Raw genomic sequence first — 19,952 nt, forward strand, 5'->3', positions numbered from 1 at the left:
TAAAGCCAGATTGTTTGGGTAGTGACCTTATGGAATAGAGTTTGTCAGTGATAGCATCTAGACTTTAATGATCCATCCCTCAAAAAGTCCAGGTAGATCATCCTGTATACATTTTTAGAAAATTAATATATATTTTGTTTAAGCTTACATCTAGTGTAGTGGATTTTTATTTACTGGCCAGGAATAGGATAGCATGGCCAGGAACAGGATAGTAATCCAAAGTATGCCACTACTGAAAAAATATATTTAGAGAGTCTTCTTCCTCCTTCCCATATTTAGTAATCATTTCAAATCTAGCTTTGGGGTATGCTGGCAAGTCTGATGGTCTTGATGGCTGTAATAGACAATGTTAGGTATGTGTCCCATCCATCCTACTTACTAATTAGAAAATTGTTTTTTCATTTGCAATATTATGGACATACAGAGCAGCATTCTTAATTGTGTTTGTCATCCAAATTACATAATATGCAGTATATGTTGAGGCAGAGTTAGCATAACTTAGATAGTGGTACAATGCATAAAGGATTAACATACAGGTTAAGACCTCTAGTTACTGCTTCTGTTACTCTGAATCCTACTTACAGTTTTTGCTGTGGCCAGCAAAAGAGGAATAGCCCACTAGTTGCATTAAGTGTTGTAACTAGCACATTTTTTGGATTTCAATACCTGTGAGTCTCAATCAACAGGACAGAGGCAGGAAGTTGATGTCCAGAACTTCTTAAGGATATCAAGTGGCTTATAGATACTGTACTTAAAACTTTCTCAGTGATCTCCCAGGAAGATTTTCTTAAGCTGAAAAGGAAAACACTTATCTGACAAGTCTCAGGAGGCTGACTGAGCAACAAACTGATGTCTTGAAGTGGGAAATATCAAGTTGTTCTTTGACACACACCCCCCCCCCCCAATCTTCATGTGAGCCACTCAGGGTTGTTTTAAGATGGGCAGCCATACAAATCAGATAGACAGACAGACAGACAATTATTTGCTTTTTCAGTTAATGGGGGCTGGATACATTGGGTAATACTGAGCAGGGCTTTTTAAACTGCGTTCTGTGGAACCTAGGCTTCCGCAAGAACTTCATGGAATTCTGTGAGGACAAAAATAAAAGTTCACTTGAATGCAGCCAATTTTCTATCACTAGAGTTTTACTTCTTCATCAAGGGTTCTAAGATTTTTTTTTTTAAACTAACAGATTCCATGGCCTAAAAGTCCCTGATCATGAACATGAACATTGTTAGGAGTTGTTTACCAAAACATATAAAAAATCATGCTTTTCTTTTAGTATTTTAGCTTCACAACTGTTTGTTTACTGAAAAGAATCTCAATAAAAGAAAACTAAATGGAGAAAAGGGGCATGGTCTTTTCTGCTATCTATAACTAAGATGAACTTTGCAAACTATTTCAGGATTATTATCTTCTGATAATATTATTTGGTTTTAGCTGGTAGATATTTCTGTTTTGAAAGATTTTTGAAAATGATTTGTAGCTATAGAAGCTCTTTCTGAGCAGCTTATAAATATTTAAGCTAAATGTGAAATTGTTTCAGTAATTATTTCCAGAGGCTTGTTGTTGTGGCCTCAACAACCCATGACTGTCTATCTTAACTGCTGCTTTTATCCTGGTCAATATATTGCAATTAGAATGAATTATGCAATTTATTTTATAGAAAGAGTTTTAAATTTGCTTCATCCAATTTTTTATGCTAGTTAAACCTCAATAGCTGCAGTTTTTTTCTGACAAAAAACTTGGTTTGATTGTCTGTTTTCCATATTTGTTGATGGAAACAGCTCCCTGATCGCTAAGTCTTTGTCCTCCATACTCCAGTACTTCTGGAAGACCAGAATTGTGTTAATTCACACGGGAAATAGCAGTTAACAAGCTCTATACTCAGGTCTGGTCTGATAGTCATTCTAATAACTTTAATCATACTGTGGTTCCATTCATTTCCCATCCTGCAATGCTTTCATCTTTTTATCTTCATATTCTCTTTTAATCTCTGAAAAGAATATTTTGCTTGACCTTTTTATTTTTCTGTTATTTTATCAATATTTATAGACTTCCTTAAACAATTCTGAGGATGCCTTTCATTAAGGAACAAAATGTTATGATTACATTTTAATAATGATAGCCCAAACAGTAAATATGTTCCATGAAAAATATAAGTAACAGAAAGTAAAACTAAAGGAGATTAGCTGCCAGCTGAAAAAACACAGCGTTTTGCTTTAGGCCTTTAAGGCTAGGGAAGCAAGAACAGTACCATCAGGACTCTTGATTTTTTTCTAATAAGAAAATGAGCTTCCAAGGCTGTAATAAGTCACAGAGCAGAATATTTCTTCTGGCATAAAGTATATCTCTTTTCAGGCAGTTGGAGAATTGCTAAGTGTATGTTGGCAGTACCTTGCTCTTGATGAGTGCAAAGCCTGAAATAAGTTAAATGTTTATGCTCTTATCAGAATGTTATTGGGGAAAAAAATCATAATGTTTATTGCACATGCTTTGTACTTTTAAGTGTACTTATACAGTAGTCTGATGGGAAATGATAGTTAAAGGACATCAGATATAAACAGTTTTCTTATTCAGCATCCATTTCTTCCAATCAAAGTGATTAAATATATTTGTTCTGTAGTACTTAAATTTCATGTGGAAATAAAAACTCAGCTGAAAAAAAAAATCACAACTCTGATCCAGAAATTTTATACACTAATGTGCTAGAACAAAATACATTCTTTCAATATACAGTACTGTATAAAAGTTTTAGGCAGGTGTGAAAAAATGCTGTAAAGTAAGAATGCTTTCAAAAATATATATTGTAATTGTTTATCAATTTACAAAATGCAAAGTGAGTGAACAGAAGAGAAATGTAAATCAAATCAATATTTGGTGTGCCTACCCTTTGGCTTCAAACCAGCATCAGTTCTTACACTTGCACACTTTGTACACTTGCACAAAGTCAAGCATCTTGTAGGATTAGAGTCAGGTGTATGATTAACCAATTATACCAAGCAGGTGCTAATGATCATCAATTTCATATGTAGGTTGAAACACAGTCATTAACTGAAACAAACAGCTGTGTAGGAAGCTTAAAACTGGGTGAGGAACAGCCAAACTCTGCTACTAAGGTGGGGTTGTGGAAGACAGTTTCATGTCACAGGTCATACACCATGGCAAGACTGAGCACAGCAACAAGACACAAGGTAGTTATACTGCATCAGCAAGGTCTCTCCCAGGCAAACATTTCAAAGCAGACTAGGGTTTCAAGTTGTGCTATTCAAGCTCTTTTGAAGAAGTACAAAGAAACAGGCAATGTTGAGGACCATAGATGCAGTGGTCAGCCAAGGAAACTTAATGGAGCAAATGGAAGACACATCATGCTTACTTCCCGTTGACATGGGAAGATGTCCAGTAGTGCCATCAGCACACAACTGGTGGAAACCAGTGGAACCCAGGTACACCCATCTACTGTCTGGAGAAGTCTGGCCAGAAGTGGTCTTCATGGAAGAATTGCAGCCAAAAAGCCATACCTCCGACATGGAAACAAGGCTAAGGGACTCAACTATGCATGAAAACAAAGGAACTGGGGTGCAGAAAAATGGCAGCAGGTGCTCTGGATCGATGAGTCAAAATCTGAAATCTTTGGCTGTAGCAGGAGACAGTTTGTTCACCAAAGGGCTGGAGAGCGGAACAGTAATGAATGTCTGCAGGCAACAGTGAAGCATGGTGGAGGTTCCTTGCAAGTTTGGGGCTGCATTTCTGCAAATGGAGTTGGAGATTTGGTCAGGATCAATGGTGTCCTCAATGCTGAGAAATACAGGCAGCTACTTATCCATCATACCATACCATCAGGGAGGCGTGTGATTGGCCCCAAATTTATTCTGCAGCAGGAGAACGACCCCAAACCTACAGCCAATGTCATTAAGAACTATCTTCAGCGTCAAGAAGAACAAGGAGTCCTGGAAGTGATGATTTGGCCCCCATGGAGCCCTGATCTCAACATCATCGAGTCTGTCTGGGATTACAGAGACTCAGAGACTACAGAAGAGACAGAAGGATATGAGGCAGCCTACATCCACAAGAGATCTGTGGTTAGTTCTCCATGATGTTTGGAACAACCTACCTGCTGAGTTCCTTCAAAAACTGCCTGCAAGTATACTTAAAAGAATTGATGCTGTTTTGAAGGCAAAGGGTGGTCACACCAAATATTGATTTGATTTGGATTTCTCTTCTGTTTGCTCACTTTGCATTTTGTAAATTGATAAACATAAACAATTACAATACTGTATATATTTTTACAGCATTTTTTCACACCTGCCTAAAACCTTTGCACAGTACTGTATTTAGGTCTTTCCTGTATCAAAAATCTTACATAGTCAAACTGTATATCAACTGAGAAAGTCTGTTTGTTTAGCTAATTGAAAATAAAATTCTCAAGTGATAATCCTGTCACTTAATAAATCATGATGCTGATTAGTTCTTTGTTCCCTACAGTGCTAATCTATTACTGCTATGATACCCTAGACTATTGGGTGTATGAAATCACTATTTGTGTATTCTAGAAGTTGAGGTAATGACAAAATTAGGTTGTCCAGCCAATGCTAAACTTCTGATAGAAATGAACAAAATATAGAAAAGCTGCTACATATTCTTGGCTTGAGAAAAAGAATATTTTGTTTGTTTGTCAAATTTATATACAGGTAGTTCTTGTGACCACAATTGGGACAGGAACTTCTGTTGCTAAGTGATGTCATTAAATGAGTCACGCCCAATTTTACCACCTTTTTTGCTGTTGTCATTAAACAAATCACTGTGGTCATTAAGTGAATCACGCTGTTAAGTGAATCCAGCTCCCCCCATTGATTTTGCTTGTTGGAAGGTCACAAATGGTGATCATGTGACCCTGGGACGCAGCAACTGTCATAAATACATGCCGGTTGCCAAATGCCTGAATTTTGGTCATGTGACCATGGGGACACTACGGTGGTCATAAGTGCGAGGACTGGTCATAAGTCACTTTTTTCAGCACTGTCATAACTTCGAACAATCGTTAAACGAATGGTTGTAAGTTGAGGACTAACTATATATACTCGTCTTGTTGGCATGCAAATATTTAAGATTGCTTGCAATGCTTAAAAAATACAGTATAGAATATTAATAATACAATCAGTGCCATTAAAATCAATATTATTAAAATAGTTAATAATTGAAATGTGAAAATATGTATCTTTACCATTTTCATAAATACTGAGAGAATAGTGTCAAATGTACGTCCTTAAAATTAGCATTTCATTACCTGGGAGCCATGTAGGAGACACATTCGTTCTTTCTTCATATAATATTTAATTTGCAATACACTTCTTAAGTACCCATTCCTACAGCATTCAACTTTTACATTTCTTCAATCATATCCAACTCTCACTTCCACATAATAAAATGAAAAAGACACCTACTCTTATATACAGCTATTTTGTATGCTTTTGATAAACATTTCCTACAAGAGACCACATAAATTCCCATACTTTGTACCACCATTTGCTTGTGTTAAAATTTCTCAGAATGAAATGAAATGATCTGTCCCAAATTTAGAACTTTTCATCACCTCATATCCTTCACCAATTCTCTAATTTTTTTTTATCATAAACAATTAGTTTAATCATATTTTCAGGTTGATTTCTTTGTAGTCTGTAGGCATGAATGGACATGCTGAAGCAAACACCTTTTTCTAAGCTGAAGTTAACCGGTCACCATTATAAGTCATTCTTAGGTTTCCAGATGGAACAATATTTTTCCATATTCTTGTCTCACTCCAACCCATCCATTCCTATCATAACTACAACTCTCCCTTCCACATAATAAAATGAAAAAGGCACCTACTCTTATATACAGCTATTTTCCCCCACTCCCACATTCATTCAGAATGTTGTGTAATTTTTCTCCAAACTCATCTCTGTTTCTTTCATTTTTTCACCTCAGTGCTAGTCACTTTTGACCAGTATGCCACAGGTGCGATCAAAAAACAGTTTTACCCAAGCCTGTGTATGTTATGCTTTTCAAGCTACAATCCCTAATTAAGAATCTACCATGCAAGTCAACGTTCTCTTCTCCTGATTCTGTCAACTACAAAGTATATTCACATATGGGATACTTTCCATTTTGCACCAGTTGCAGTTTTTAGACACTTTTCAAAATTAAACACACACAACACATGTTGCAGTTATAAGGTGGTTATAGCCTTTTCTCCGTACAGGTGTACACTTTTATTTATATTATTCTTCATATTAGTTCCAGATTATTTGACATGCTTATTTGTTTCAGAATTTTAGAGATAAAATAAGTAGAATTGTAAAATACTATTTATTCTGTTTTTCTTTTTTGTAGATCAAACAAACTATTGTGCTGAATGTTGTTCCTTTATCTTAATTCAATTTAGATATAGATGTATTTATTTACATGGATAAAATTGTACAAGCTGTTTGTATGGTTTTGCTTTGTAGTGTCCTTGACAAAGTAATTGAGCTTCTCTACAATAAATTATTTCCTACCAGTACTAGAGATACTCTCTTTTCTTTCTTCTTTTGCTTTCCAGGGCTTGTCTTTTTTTCTTCTTTTTCCTTATACTGGCAAAGAGGCTCATTTCTGATTTATTCATATCGTTGCATATTTATCTGTAAAAGTTTAATCTGTTTTTCATTGAGAAACATAAATCCAAAAGCAGTAGAATTTCATTCAAAACATTGGCCAATAGTTTGACAGATCATAAAGACATCTAATAAATATAGCTTTATCTTAAATAACTTCTCTTTATCTGAACAAGAATAATGTTCAGATTTTGATATTTTTGTCTCTTAGGTGCTGGTGATCAGAACCTTTTCAGTTCTCTGTATCCCACACTTTCTCAGCAGCTCCCAAAAGAGCCCATGGAATGGAGAAGGTAATACAGCTTTACTTCATCATTAGTGTATTTACATACCAACAAAATGAACCAATGTATAATGATTTACTATACAAATAAAATCTATTCAAACATAAAATCAAAACATCAAACAATAATTTTCGTTATAAAATAACAGTTAAATGTTTTTAGTTTCTTGACACCAGTCGAGATAAGACTAGGCACTAAGGAGAAATACATGTGGCAAGAGAACTTACTTATACTCTACTTTGTTGTGTTTAAAATAGATAAGTAGAACTGAAGTAAATTCTAGCTTAAGTTCAGTAAATCTTTGGATATCGTAAGCATATCATCTATAAGAATGTTATATGTTAAAATAATTAATTGAAATAATTTAATTGAAATAAAGCATAGATTTAAATAAAGCATAATAAAGGACCAGTAGTTTTTTCTTTCAGTAGACACTTCTATAAATTTTAGTTTTTTATAAGAGAAAACAGATTTGTATGGAATTTTGTGTAAGTTATTAAATCTGCATTCCAAACTGAGTACCATTTCCTCCTTTCTTTTTCTATAAATATTCATCTGTATGTTCTCTGTTGTTCTTCTAGCTTTGTTCAGTATATGTCAGCTAATGTAGGTGTTCTAAATATTATTCAGGTCTTATGGACGGGCCCCTAAGATGATTCATCTGGAATCTAATTTTGTACAATTTAAAGAAGAGCTACTACCTAAAGAAGGGAACAAAGCTCTTCTGACATTTCCTTTTCTCCATATTTATTGGACAGAATGTTGCGTAAGTAGTCTTGTGTGTTCAAAGCATAAGTCTTACATATTTTGGTGGCTGAAGATATTGTGTATTTGATTTTGCATCCTGTCATATTTCTATTGTGAGAAAAAACATTAAGTTGTGAGATGATAGAAACATGCAGCTATAAAATAAGCACATAGTACACATGTGGGATAGGCAACTAAAAACAAATGGTTCTAATTTAAAATATTTGTGGAAGAATCGGTGTAGAGAAAATATTAGCTGCTTTACTAATTCAGCTTAATAATTGTGAACATTTGTTCCTCCTGGCATATCAGAGAAGCAGTTCAAGCTTATTTATCTAGCAGATTTAATCTTGTGATTCATCACTTATACCCTTAGGATACAGAAGTATATAAAGCTACAGTAAAAGATGACATCACCAAGTGGCAGAATGTTCTGAAAGTTCATAGTTCAATGGATTGGTTAATTGTTGTAGTTGAGTGTGATGCCAAGAAAAAAAACAAAACAAATATCCTTCCTCGAACATCTATAGTAGATAAAATACGAAATGACTTCTGTAATAAGCAGAGTGACAGGTAAGATTTTTGGTATTGTAGCATAGATCTGTGGTAATCATTGCTGAATGTGCCACTGAAGTCTTCAGAAGCAGAGTATGCTCTTAGTGCTTCCATCTAAGATGTTAACAATCTAAAATAACTAAAATAACAAGGGGAGAAGTTTATCCCCTTTATCATCTGAGCAGGTGAAAAATTGGTTTGGTGATTGCTAATTAATTCCTGCTTTGGGAATGTTTTACCTTTGAAAAGCAGTTATTAATTATATGAACAAGCAAAACCTAAATATATAACAAAGCATGTTCAGAATTATCAAATATAAGCAAATATAAATAGGTCAAGAGACATCATTGTAATTGTTCAGTTTTTCTGAATCTCCTTTTTCCCACTATGTTATTGTGATATTATTGGATAGATTTATCTACAGTTTTATAGTAGTCATATGTACCTAAGTAGCACATATTAAGAGTGTTAAATGTAGATTTATAGTGTGTGGTGGCCTGAAAGTATATAATAATTTGTTGAACTTGTATGTTGCCTGACTGGGTGAGTGATTGAGGGGGGAGGGAAACTTGAACTTTGAATTTGGCTTCTTGGGAAAGTATCATGAGAACAGCCAAAAAAATAGAATGATTAAATCTATCATTATTTATTATAGTGATATAAAGATAATAATATTAAAGATGTCTGCATTACAAAATTGGGTAGGACTAGCAGCTAAGGAGAAAAGTGTGCAGAAGAGTCTGATCATGGAGCAGTGATCTGAGAAACTCAAAGCAACACATGAATGATGTAGTGGGTTTCTTGAACAAGGAATTCTTAACCTTGATAACATCAGTAGCAATCTGAAGTTAAAGACGTGGGCAGAAATGGAAGGGTGATTCCTTCTCTAGAAAAAATGCGAAGTTGGTTGAATTTGCCTCAGGAGCATGTGCCTTCTTGTTGAAAAAAAGAAATTATGTTCCATTTGATTGTGCAATCTTGAGTGAAATTCAATTTATGTATTAATTTATTCATCTTACTACAGATGTGTAGTTCTGTCTGATCCTTTGAAAGACACTTCCCGCTCTCAGGAATCCTGGAATGCCTTCTTGACAAAACTTAGGACACTGCTTCTAATGTCCTTTACCAAAAACCTAGGCAAATTTGAGGATGACATGAGAACTTTGAGAGAGAAGAGGACAGAACCAGGGTGGAGTTTTTGTGACTATTTTATGGTCCAGGTATAGTAAAACAGTATGTGGAAAAATAATTATTTAAAATAATATTTAAACATCAGTTTCCTTTGCTACTCATATAATAGAACCCTTTTATAATAAGATGTATTTTCTTAAAGCCATTGTAAGCTAAAATCATGAGCAAAAGCTCTGGTTCAGCATTGCTTGCATACGTAGCCAAACAGAAGTCAAACTGGGTTATTAGTCAGAGTGCTTACAGATCTGTTTCATATAATTATTATGTTCCAGCAGAATGATAAAAATTTACAAGGTTTTCCTGAAAAGCTAAAGTTGCATCTTGATTTTCTTTCTCTGTCATAATCCTGACAGCCTATGTGCATGTGTGTGTGTGTGTGTGTGTGTGTATGTATAATGTTTTTTGTTTGTATTAAAAGGAAGAATTGGCCTTTGTATTTGAAATGCTTCAGCAATTTGAAGATGCCCTGGTGCAATATGATGAGCTGGATGCTCTGTTTTCTCAATATGTTGTCAATTTTGGTGCTGGTGGTAAGTAGCTAAAATGTGTACTTCTGTATATCCTTGATTACTTTTGCTTTGCAACATTTCAGTAGATAATTCTAAAGGACTCAATATAATCCATGAATATTGTTTAAACTTGTTACTTGTCTTCTAGTAAAAAATCTCACATTGTGTGAAATATTTGCATATTTTCACCTATGCTGTTCTGTTCCTTATTGTGTATATTTGCTTGTCTTAGATGGGGCAAATTGGTTGACTTTTTTTTGTCAGCCAGTGCGAAGCTGGAATGGGTTGGTTCTTCGTAAACCAATAGACATGGAAAAGAGAGAACTGATTCAGAACCAAGAAGCCACTCTGTTAGATCTGCGCAGTTACCTTTTTTCTCGTCAATGCACACTACTAATCTTTCTTCAGAGGCCATGGGAGGTATCTCAGCGAGCACTAGAACTTCTTCACAACTGTGTGCAAGAGCTAAAGCTTCTTGAAGTAAGTCTGTGTAATTCAATCCAACAAGCAATTAAAGCTTAAGTCTCTTTGTCATGTTTATCATTTGCTCTAGATTATAGAGATGACCTACAATTTTAGGTAGGATTGCTAGCAGTTAGTGATTTATGTTAACTGTGCAGAACTTTCAGGAATCAGATTATAGCTTTGTACAGAAATTATAGAATCATTTAAGTCAAAGAAGATGAAATAGCTTTGTACCTCATTTTATCCGCAATAGTTTTCACATCTGAAGAGCAACATACGTCTGATGACTTGTGGAGAATGGATAGGAAGTTAAGAGCTTGATAAATTTATATAGGCAATGTTGCCTATTAAGAAGTCTGCAATAATTGTTTCATAAACAGCCAAATGACTTTTGAAACAGTAGCTTATTTAGTCTTTGTTTTATAAAAATAGGTTGTAGGGTTTTTTTGACTGGAGCAGATAGTGTTGGTTACTTCTTAAGTATGAATATAGTATGAAGTCATTCCACCTTGTGGCAAAATTTGGAATGAGTTTATAAAAGTGAAAATATATCTTTTCCTTCTGTGATCTGCTGCCATGTTTCTGATAATGTAGCTGGGAAAGTATTGGGGTTCATGTTTTGGATGTCAGAAAATATAGAAACCTGAAAGTCTTTTGATGCACTAGAAGTTATAAAACACTATCTAGGGTAGCAATATGCAATCTCTGCCACTCTAGAAGTTTCTGAACTCCCACCATCCTACATCATTCAGCATACTGGCTAGGACCTCTGGAAGTTGTAATTCCAGCAACATCTGGAATGCCAGAGTTTGCCTATTCCTTAAGGCCTAGAAAAATTGTGGATCCAATTCAGAATAGTCTCAGAAGTATTGCAAAATGACATTATTTCCATCTTCTATAAACTTTAGAATAGTTGGAAGTTATTTCTGCCAATATAGATTTTTTAGCCTTATGGTTCTAACTTTGATTGCCATTATCTTTACTTTTTAAACTGATTTTTGGAAAAGGTGTTGTAATTTTTAGTTTGGTTCAAGATTAGGAATACAAAAAGAAAACATTACAAACACAACAGCAAATGGCAAAATGCATCAAGGAATTTGTAAAATTTAAAATACAGAATCAGAATCAGATTTAAACCTGTGGATCAACCTTTATATCACCTGCAGTGACATTTGTTTCCTAGTAAGCATGGTCCCAGAAACCAATTTCACCACCTTATAAGTAATACCCGGATTTGAATCAGATAGAAGGAAAGTGACATATAATGTGTCTGATTTACCTAGGTAGTTACTTAAAAGAGGTGTAATTAGTAGAGAATAATTTTAAAAAGAAGAGTTACAGTAAAACCTGCACCAGGCCCCAAAAGACAGGAGTATAGCCTTTCTAACAATGGGTCACTTGTAAATCTACCTGACTTAATTGCAGAAGGTAGGATATTTAGTTGGAGGGAAGTAAAAATGCATGATGGTATCTTGGAGGGAAGTTTGTGAATAAATCCTTGAGTAAGAATCTGGGGCAGGATTTTAAAGTTCCCAGTGGCATAGAATTAAATTTTACATTTTAAATAACAGAAGGGGAACACTGAGATGTGGAGTTTTATCAAAATTTAGTTTTTGTCCCATTTACTTCTGGAATGTAGCCCCTAGTATGCTACTGAAAGACCAGAGAGTCTCTTGCCACCATTGCTGCTACCCCCCACCCCCACCCAAGTTACAATTTGCAATATATGGTGCTGTAGAAGCATAGCATGAGATTTAAAATAATGCTCTTACTGAAATCAGGCTCTTGGTCTATGAATTATATTTAAGAGCAAACATTTAAAAATAATTTTTTGATAAATAATTCTTTAGCTTTTTCTGTTACCTTTGCCAGATATTTTGCCAAATATTTTTTGGGGTGTGTGTTGCATTTTAGCATACTTTTAGAAAAGGAGCTTTGCTTATTTTTTAGCTGTTAATTGGTTATGTCCAATGGGTGGTTGTTTTATCAAGTCTATTTTCTTATTCTCTCTTTCTCTCTTCTTTCTCCCACTCTCCTCCCTACCTCCTTTTCCTTTTCTCCCTTCCTTATTGGTGGCATTACAGGTACATGGACTTACATTCTTTTTTGCTTCTATTTTTTTTTAAACTTGTGTGATTTTTATACTTAGTTTAAGGAAACTCATTACAACATTATATTTCTCTCAGCTTGCAACCAGTATTTTGTTCTATATAGTAACAGCTAGTTTTGTGTTGTATAAGAGCACACTGAAACCTTTCAAAAATATTTTTTGTCCTAAGTTATATTCTATAATAGTAAATTTCATATCTGATTGATCTCTTAACTGATTTTATTTTAAGGTCTCTGTTCCTCCTGGAGCTTTGGATTGTTGGGTCTTCTTAAGTTGCCTTGAGGTTTTACAAAGAATAGAAGGTTGTTGTGATCGGTCTCAAATTGATTCTAATGTTTCTCACACAGTTGGATTATGGAGTTATGCCACTGAAAAGGTGAGCAGAACTAGGGGATGTGACCAAAAAATCACATTTAAAGTAGATTTAGAATAGAAAGTATTCTACAATTTTTGTTATAATCAATATATCTTTATTTTAAAAAAGAAGTAGTTTCTGCTGTATATAAAATTTTACTTTTCAACTACTGAAGTTTTACAGATAAAATAATATGCTAAGATTTGGAAAGGCAGGATATCTCATTTTCTTCAGGCAACGTATCATCAGGATGTATTCGGATGGCTATGGTCCAGGCTAATGTATCTTCCGTCATCTGTCCAGCTGGCAACTTGTTTCCTCTATGAAAACTAACTCTCTCTCACATACCTTATCTGATATTTATATATAAGATTATATATGCTGAGAGAATTAGTATCACATCACTCATCCTACCCTATCAGTATGGGATTCTATTCTGTACATTATGTATTGGATCATTATGTTATATAATTATATACTTATGTACAATCCAGTGTATATGGAAACTAATTATGCAGTTACGTAAGTACATAGATTAAATACTCTGACAGTAAGACATATAGAATATGAACTTAGATCTAAGGTTCCACATAAATATATTCCTGTGCAAACATGATGTTTTGTTATACAAATGTCAGGGGACAGTGGGTAGCAAGCACAATTCTATCCCCTTGCCACGCACAGCCTTGTATATCTATACAGAGAAGCTTCTTGAGCATGTAGGCTGTCCTTTATGGGGAGCAGCTGAGTGGGAGAGCCATGGTTTTGTGATACATTGTGCTACTAATTGCAAGCTTTTGTCCTCTGCCAGAATTTCCGATAACAGAAATGAAAAAAAAAAATCTACATGAGCTTGAAATTATGTTGGTCAAGAATTTGTATTCATCAGTTAATAAATGCACAGTTAGTGAAAGAACTCTGTAATGATTCAAATGAGTTATATAAAGATGTATTTTCTGACCCAAGAGAAAAACTTTTTAAACAGTCTGGTTCTAGTAGCCCAACTAAAGCAGTTTAGCATTGCACAATATTGCTTAATTTCATTGAATTCCTCTGAAATTATTATGACAAGAGAAGATACGTAACATATAAAAAATTCTTAATCTCTGAAGTAAGTCTGTTAATCTCAAACAAACAGAAGTTTGTTGTCTTATAATAATCCTAATAATTACATTTCCTTTTCAGCAAGATAATATGTTTATCCTCTGAGAACATTATAGGAGTAGATAATGCAATTTTTATGTTTTTTCCTATGTGTTTTGAAAACCCCAATATGTCCGTCTCCACTCAAGCTCAGCTGATACATTTGGCTGTGTTTTGAAAATGTTGTACGAGTTTTTACTGATCTCCTCAACCTTTTCCAAATTCATCCATGGTCTTTATCAAATATATCGTTAGAACATTATATAACATTATACCTATCTATATTTTGGATTGAAGCATGCTGTTTTAATTATGATACAGAATAGAACTAGAAACTTTCAGCTATGTTTCAGTAAGCACACATTTTTCTAAAATACAAAAATCAAGACCCATTTTGCCTAGTTCCAACAGCATAAGAGTAGTTGTGACTAATTTCTTCAGTGCTTTCTTTGGTGTTTCATAGGAAATCCAAAGAAACCAGGATGTGTTAAGAAACTTTAGCTTCAACTATTGCTACACTTCCAATAGGTAGCCTCATCTTACATTTTACTATATTCATCCTTCACAGATCATATTATGGGTCTTGTCCTGCACACTGACTTTGGATACAAAAGAAAATATAATAGTGTTGGGCTTCTGCATCTTATTTAGTAAGAATATATGTATCTTTCATAGATGAGAGATGTTTGATGGTGAAGTAACTGAAATGTCATTGTGCTATGGCATAACCCCCCCCCCATTTGGAAAGCTATTAAAGACAAAAGAACCTTACTATTGAAAAACTGACTATTCCTCTTGAAACTTATATAGAGCTTGATTTGAATCAATTTATACTGAAATTTAACAAAGAAATCGAACTCTTGGCTTAATTCTATTTTATTTATATAAGTTTAATCTCTGTCGCGCAAGAGTTTTTAATGAATCCTAGTTATTTAAAGCCAAAGAAACTATTTGTAGTTCCCGAACAAACGTTTTTTTCCAAAAACTATTTACTACTGGAACTCCTTGGAATTAATTTTGCTATTATATCATACTTACAAACCATCTTATTAATTCCACAATGCAAGCAAATAACTATGCTAGCTAAAACATTATTTCAATCAGTATGGTGAGTTTTTTGAAAATGGTTAAGAGTTCTATGCTTGTTAAATCCAACTGATTTTAAAATAATTTCCTAACTTCTTAATTATTATAAATATTGCTCTTGTAAGTTGTTCATATTTATTCTCTTGAAAAAATAAATTTGTCTTTCAGATTTGCAGAATAAAACTTTGCACATTTTAGCAAATTTCAGATAGTTAACTGTGTTAAAATATTAAGAGGCAGACTTACATTGTGTTAGCTTTTATTGAAACATGTTTACGTCAATATTAATCTTCTAAATTTTAACAAGAAATTCTAAGCTTTTTTATATATATTGTTATAAAATGGAGATGCTTCATGGTTATAATTTTCTTACAGTTGAAATCTTTGGGCTACTTATGTGGACTTGTGTCAGAAAAAGGGCCCAATTCAGAAGATCTTAACAGAACAGTTGATCTTTTGGCAGGACTTGGAGCTGAGCGCCCTGAGACAGGTATCAATATATCTGCTTATGAAACAAGTTGGTGCTTTTCAAGTAATCACTGATACTTAGAATCTTCATGATCTGTTGGTACTGATGCTGCAATTTTTGCACAGAAAAGTAGGATCACTATGGCTATCTTTAATACATTTAACAAAAATCAGAGACCTTTATAATCTTAAAATTTTTCATTCCAATGTACAGTATGAATGTGGTCCTATACCTATTAATACAACAAAATCAGAGATCTTCATAATCTTGAGATTTTTAATTTTGAAGTATGCATTAATATGGCCATGTATCAATTTGGATACCTGCTAGTAATTATTTATTTTTAACTTATAGTTTTATTCTCGTAAAAAAATTGAAAAATTGAAGAGTATAACATCTTAATATAAAGGAAGGGAGTGTGTTCCTGGTATACTAATTCAAACCAACCAAATAAATTTCTGTATTCTGAAGATGCACAGAATTGCAACTACATACTTTTATTACTTCTTCAAATGTACCATTGTATATTTTCCAAACCTGCATCCTGTTAAGAAAAGGGTTTGGAGTTGTCCTGTTGAGCAAAAAGGAAATAGAATGAGAGAGGAAGGGAAAATATTAAGTGTAGAAAAAAAGAGAATGAAATGGGAAAAAATAAGACTTTAAGAAGAATGCATATTAGAAATCCTGCTTATAGACAGATTGATGCCAGGAACAGAAAGAGATAAAAAGAACTAGAAAAGTAAAATGGAGAGAGCAGAGGGAGAAAAGGGAAGAAATAAGCAAGGGAGAAGGTGAATGTTGCATGAGATACAATATTTTTGTCACAAAACATACTATTTTGGAGGCTGTTGTTAGCTACTTCCTATCACAATGTTCTGAGGCATACGCAGAACTTTCAGGAAAGTACTTGGCCTTCACCTGAAAATGGTTAAATTATCAGAAAAGAGAAAGCTCTGTATGTGAGAGTGCAAATCGAAACAGAGATCATGGCAGGAACATCATAGGAAGATAAATGACTTTCCTATCTTTTTCAGGAACCCCTGACTAATTCTTAAGGTTCAAGTTTTTGCTAGGTTCTTAGATTTCTTCATCCTTATTGATAGAACATCATAAGTTAGACATGAGTAACATACAAGAAATACGTCCATTTTAACTTCCCAAGCATAATGTTAATATTTAAGAGAGCAATCCTAATCTTGTTTGTTGGTGGTCTACATACTACAAAAAGTGCTCTTCTGCTGGCTATTGCTGCAGTGGGAAGCTCTTTTATACTAGTGATGGCTTCAGTATTTGCACAAGTAAAAGGCTACCATTGTTGGTTGGAGACAAAAAGTAAGAATCAGGATTCCAATTCCAGGGGTCAGGGATTCAAAGCATCTCTATTTCTAGAAAGGGGCAGAATTCCATACCAGTTTAAGGAGGTAGATGACTAAATAGATCATCCACAGCAATATCAGATTTCACTTGCCAAGGCAGAAAATAATAGATCCCCCCCCCCAATAATATAACATAATACCCAATCTGAGGGAAAATTCCTGCTGTCATTGGTTCTTTTAGAATACTATTAATTGGATTGATCCCAAATTCAACAAAGATACAATAAGCACTGAAAACTAGAAATTTTGATTTTATCTCTCTTCAGTAGCTAGGGGAGAGTTTTATTGTACAAAATAAAAATGCTGTTTTACAAAAGGGAATTCTGGACATTTTCTGCTTGGTTTATAAGCAGATACCTTATTGTTTGGTTTCTATCTGTGGGGCTTTTTACTTTTGGCTCCTTTTGTCCTGTTGAGCTTCTTCCTCTCAGGAATGAATGCTCCAAAACATGGGTAGGGTGGGGGAAGGGGGTGCCTTCTCTTTTCTGGACTGGAAGAACTTTTGCCTCCACAAGGGGACTGGAGAGGGAACACAACTCCCACACCTCAGTTTCTCAGCTGCTCCCCCCCTTTTTTTAAACCCAACACGGTTTGGGCTTTGTTGCTTTAGCCTACCATTCTGGGCTCTGCTGCCCAGCATTCCCCACAGCCCAGAAATATTATACCCATCAGCAGGTTTTTGTTTCTTTTCTCCTGGTCTTGTGGCCAGCCTGTCTGTCAGTCAAGTCATTCGTGCTTAAACAGTTCCAATACACTTGCTCTTTCTGCCCCGCCCCGCCCCACCCCACCCCCCAGCATTTGAAAATGCTGAACATGTTTTATAGGCAATTGTGCTATCACAATTGTGCTGTCCCAAGAGGGAGGGCTCACAGGGGAGGGGAAAGTGGGGAACAAAGGTGCTCATAATCCACTCAGCAATCCTTCCTTGGCCCAATCAAGGAATCCAAAGCCAAATCCAAGATGACTGTGAAAACCATTTTTAGCTTTCCACCTGCGATAGCTGGTGGCAGCTTTCCATCTTTGCAAGAATAGCAAGGATTTTTGTTGCAGAGATACTAATGGAGCATCTCCCTTTTTTATGGAGGCTATAGCACTATAGCTACATCCGAATTGCCTCCGTCCATCAATAATGAGAATTAAAATTGGAATCCTGAGCAGAACACTTAGTGCAAAGTTGTAGGTGATGCTTTTTAAATCTTACTATTTTCTATTATGTTCTATTTTATTTCTTAAGCCAATACAGCACAGTCTCCTTATAAGAAACTCAAAGAAGCCTTATCATCTGTAGAAGCTTTTGAAAAGCATTATTTGGTAAGCATGGTGTATGTATTTATACATTCATATAATATGTTGAGGATGGCTAAGAAAAATATGCTGGTATGTGTATTTTTCAGGTAACTAGTATTTAGAGCAGAATAATATTTTTAGATATGTATTAAAATCTAGTTTGAAAAATAGCATAATTGTTAGCAGCTCAATCACTTTTAGTAAAATGGATATGTAGAGTGTAAAATTTCGGATATCCAGAATGAAGTATCTCAGCTAAAAACATCAATCAACCCCCCCCCCAAATACTATATATATATATGGATTCTGGATTTGAAACTAATTTAATTTTGTAGTTAACTATTTGATTTAAATATGCCTCAGGTGACACTTAGAAAGCTGCATAAATAAAAGTTCCCTGTCATTAAAAAGCTTACTGTATAAATACCCTTTTTCACAATCCATGGAAAAAATAAATAAGAATAGGATGAATGCTAGCAGTAGTTTTTTTGTCTTCAGGAATTCTAAAGTTTCTAGCCCTTGTATGTTTATGTGAAGTGAATATTGTTCTCTACAGAACAGTAGAGAAGATGTCAGGAAAGAAAAAACTCAGAATGAGTTGAGCCTAGTGAAGGATACTAAGAACAAAAAGAATGGTTTCTTGAGATAGGTTCAAAATAAAAGGAAGATGAAAGAATCAGTATACTAGTGAATATGGCAAAATACACAGAAGAACGAGAAGGTGGAACTACACCACTCTTATTTTGGCTTGGTCTTCTCCAATGAAAGCTTATGTGCCCCATCAGGCAGTTGCAGGATGAGCAGGATGAAGGGGCAGGATTGATGCTTGAGACTTAGAGGTATTTCCTGACTGTGCTTATATTTATTTTGAGTAAGTTTAAATTTCCAAGGCCAGATGAATGGCATCATACTGTACTCAAAGGATTCCATTCTAGGGTACTATCTCTGAAAAATGGCAAACAGATGGAAAGGTAGATGACTAGAGGAGAGCAAATGTCCCTGTTTAAATAAGAGAAAAAAGATCCAAGGCACTTGATGACTGAAAATCTTCAACAGCAGATCATAAAGTGATTGAACTGTAAGCACCTTGAAAATTATGAAGCAATTACCAAAAATCAGCACAGATTTGTCAAGATCAACTTTGCAAGCTGTCCTAATCCCATTTTTTTAAATTGGTACCTCCCTTAATATATTGTAGGAAAGCAGTAGATGTAATGTACTGTATTGATTTCAGGAAAACATTTGAGAAATAACTCCATAACATTCTAATTTTCAAGCCAGTTAAATGATGATTTGAGCACCTTGAAGTTATTTAATCTTGGAGATCTGTATGCTTAAGCCAACTAGTCATGTGTTCCTGAATATAGCTAAATTGAACTTGATTCAAAACAAGGATGAGTTGTAACAGTACAGTATATCCTCAGTCCTTTTGTTTCTTTTCCACAGGATCTTTCTCATGCTACTATTGAAATGTACAAAAATATTGGAAGAATTCGCTCAGCAAAGCTTGTTGGAAAGGATCTGGCAGAGTTTTACATGTACATAAACTTATTGGAATTGTTGCATATCATAATATTCTGAAAAGGGTATCTCTAACCTACTATGTGCATCTCACCTTTGACCATAAGAGCACACTGGCAGTGCCTTGTGAATAGCTGAAGAACTGTAACTTCCAGGTTCCCTGCTCATATCTTGGCAGTGGCTAATTATGCCACCCATTGCAGGATGACACAGCCTTATTAA

At 34.6% G+C, this 19,952-nt stretch overlaps 1 protein-coding gene across 1 annotated transcript in view; it reads left to right on the plus strand.

Annotated features, from left to right (window-relative positions):
• TRAPPC10 (trafficking protein particle complex subunit 10) overlaps positions 1-19,952 on the plus strand; it is a 54,507-nt gene that overhangs the window by 9,316 nt on the left and 25,239 nt on the right. Inside the window, exons 2-11 of the mRNA XM_007426342.3 lie at positions 6,844-6,925; positions 7,547-7,682; positions 8,040-8,236; positions 9,243-9,438; positions 9,828-9,939; positions 10,151-10,398; positions 12,723-12,869; positions 15,453-15,567; positions 18,157-18,233; positions 19,656-19,747. Coding sequence (XP_007426404.2) covers positions 6,844-6,925; positions 7,547-7,682; positions 8,040-8,236; positions 9,243-9,438; positions 9,828-9,939; positions 10,151-10,398; positions 12,723-12,869; positions 15,453-15,567; positions 18,157-18,233; positions 19,656-19,747 — 1,402 coding nt within the window. The remainder of the gene's footprint in view (positions 1-6,843; positions 6,926-7,546; positions 7,683-8,039; positions 8,237-9,242; positions 9,439-9,827; positions 9,940-10,150; positions 10,399-12,722; positions 12,870-15,452; positions 15,568-18,156; positions 18,234-19,655; positions 19,748-19,952) is intronic.

Source organism: Python bivittatus, unplaced genomic scaffold (genome assembly GCF_059951505.1).
Source record: "Python bivittatus isolate LINGU-HERP-01145 unplaced genomic scaffold, Pbiv_v1 ctg000350_np1212, whole genome shotgun sequence".
Classification (NCBI taxonomy): domain Eukaryota; kingdom Metazoa; phylum Chordata; class Lepidosauria; order Squamata; family Pythonidae; genus Python; species Python bivittatus.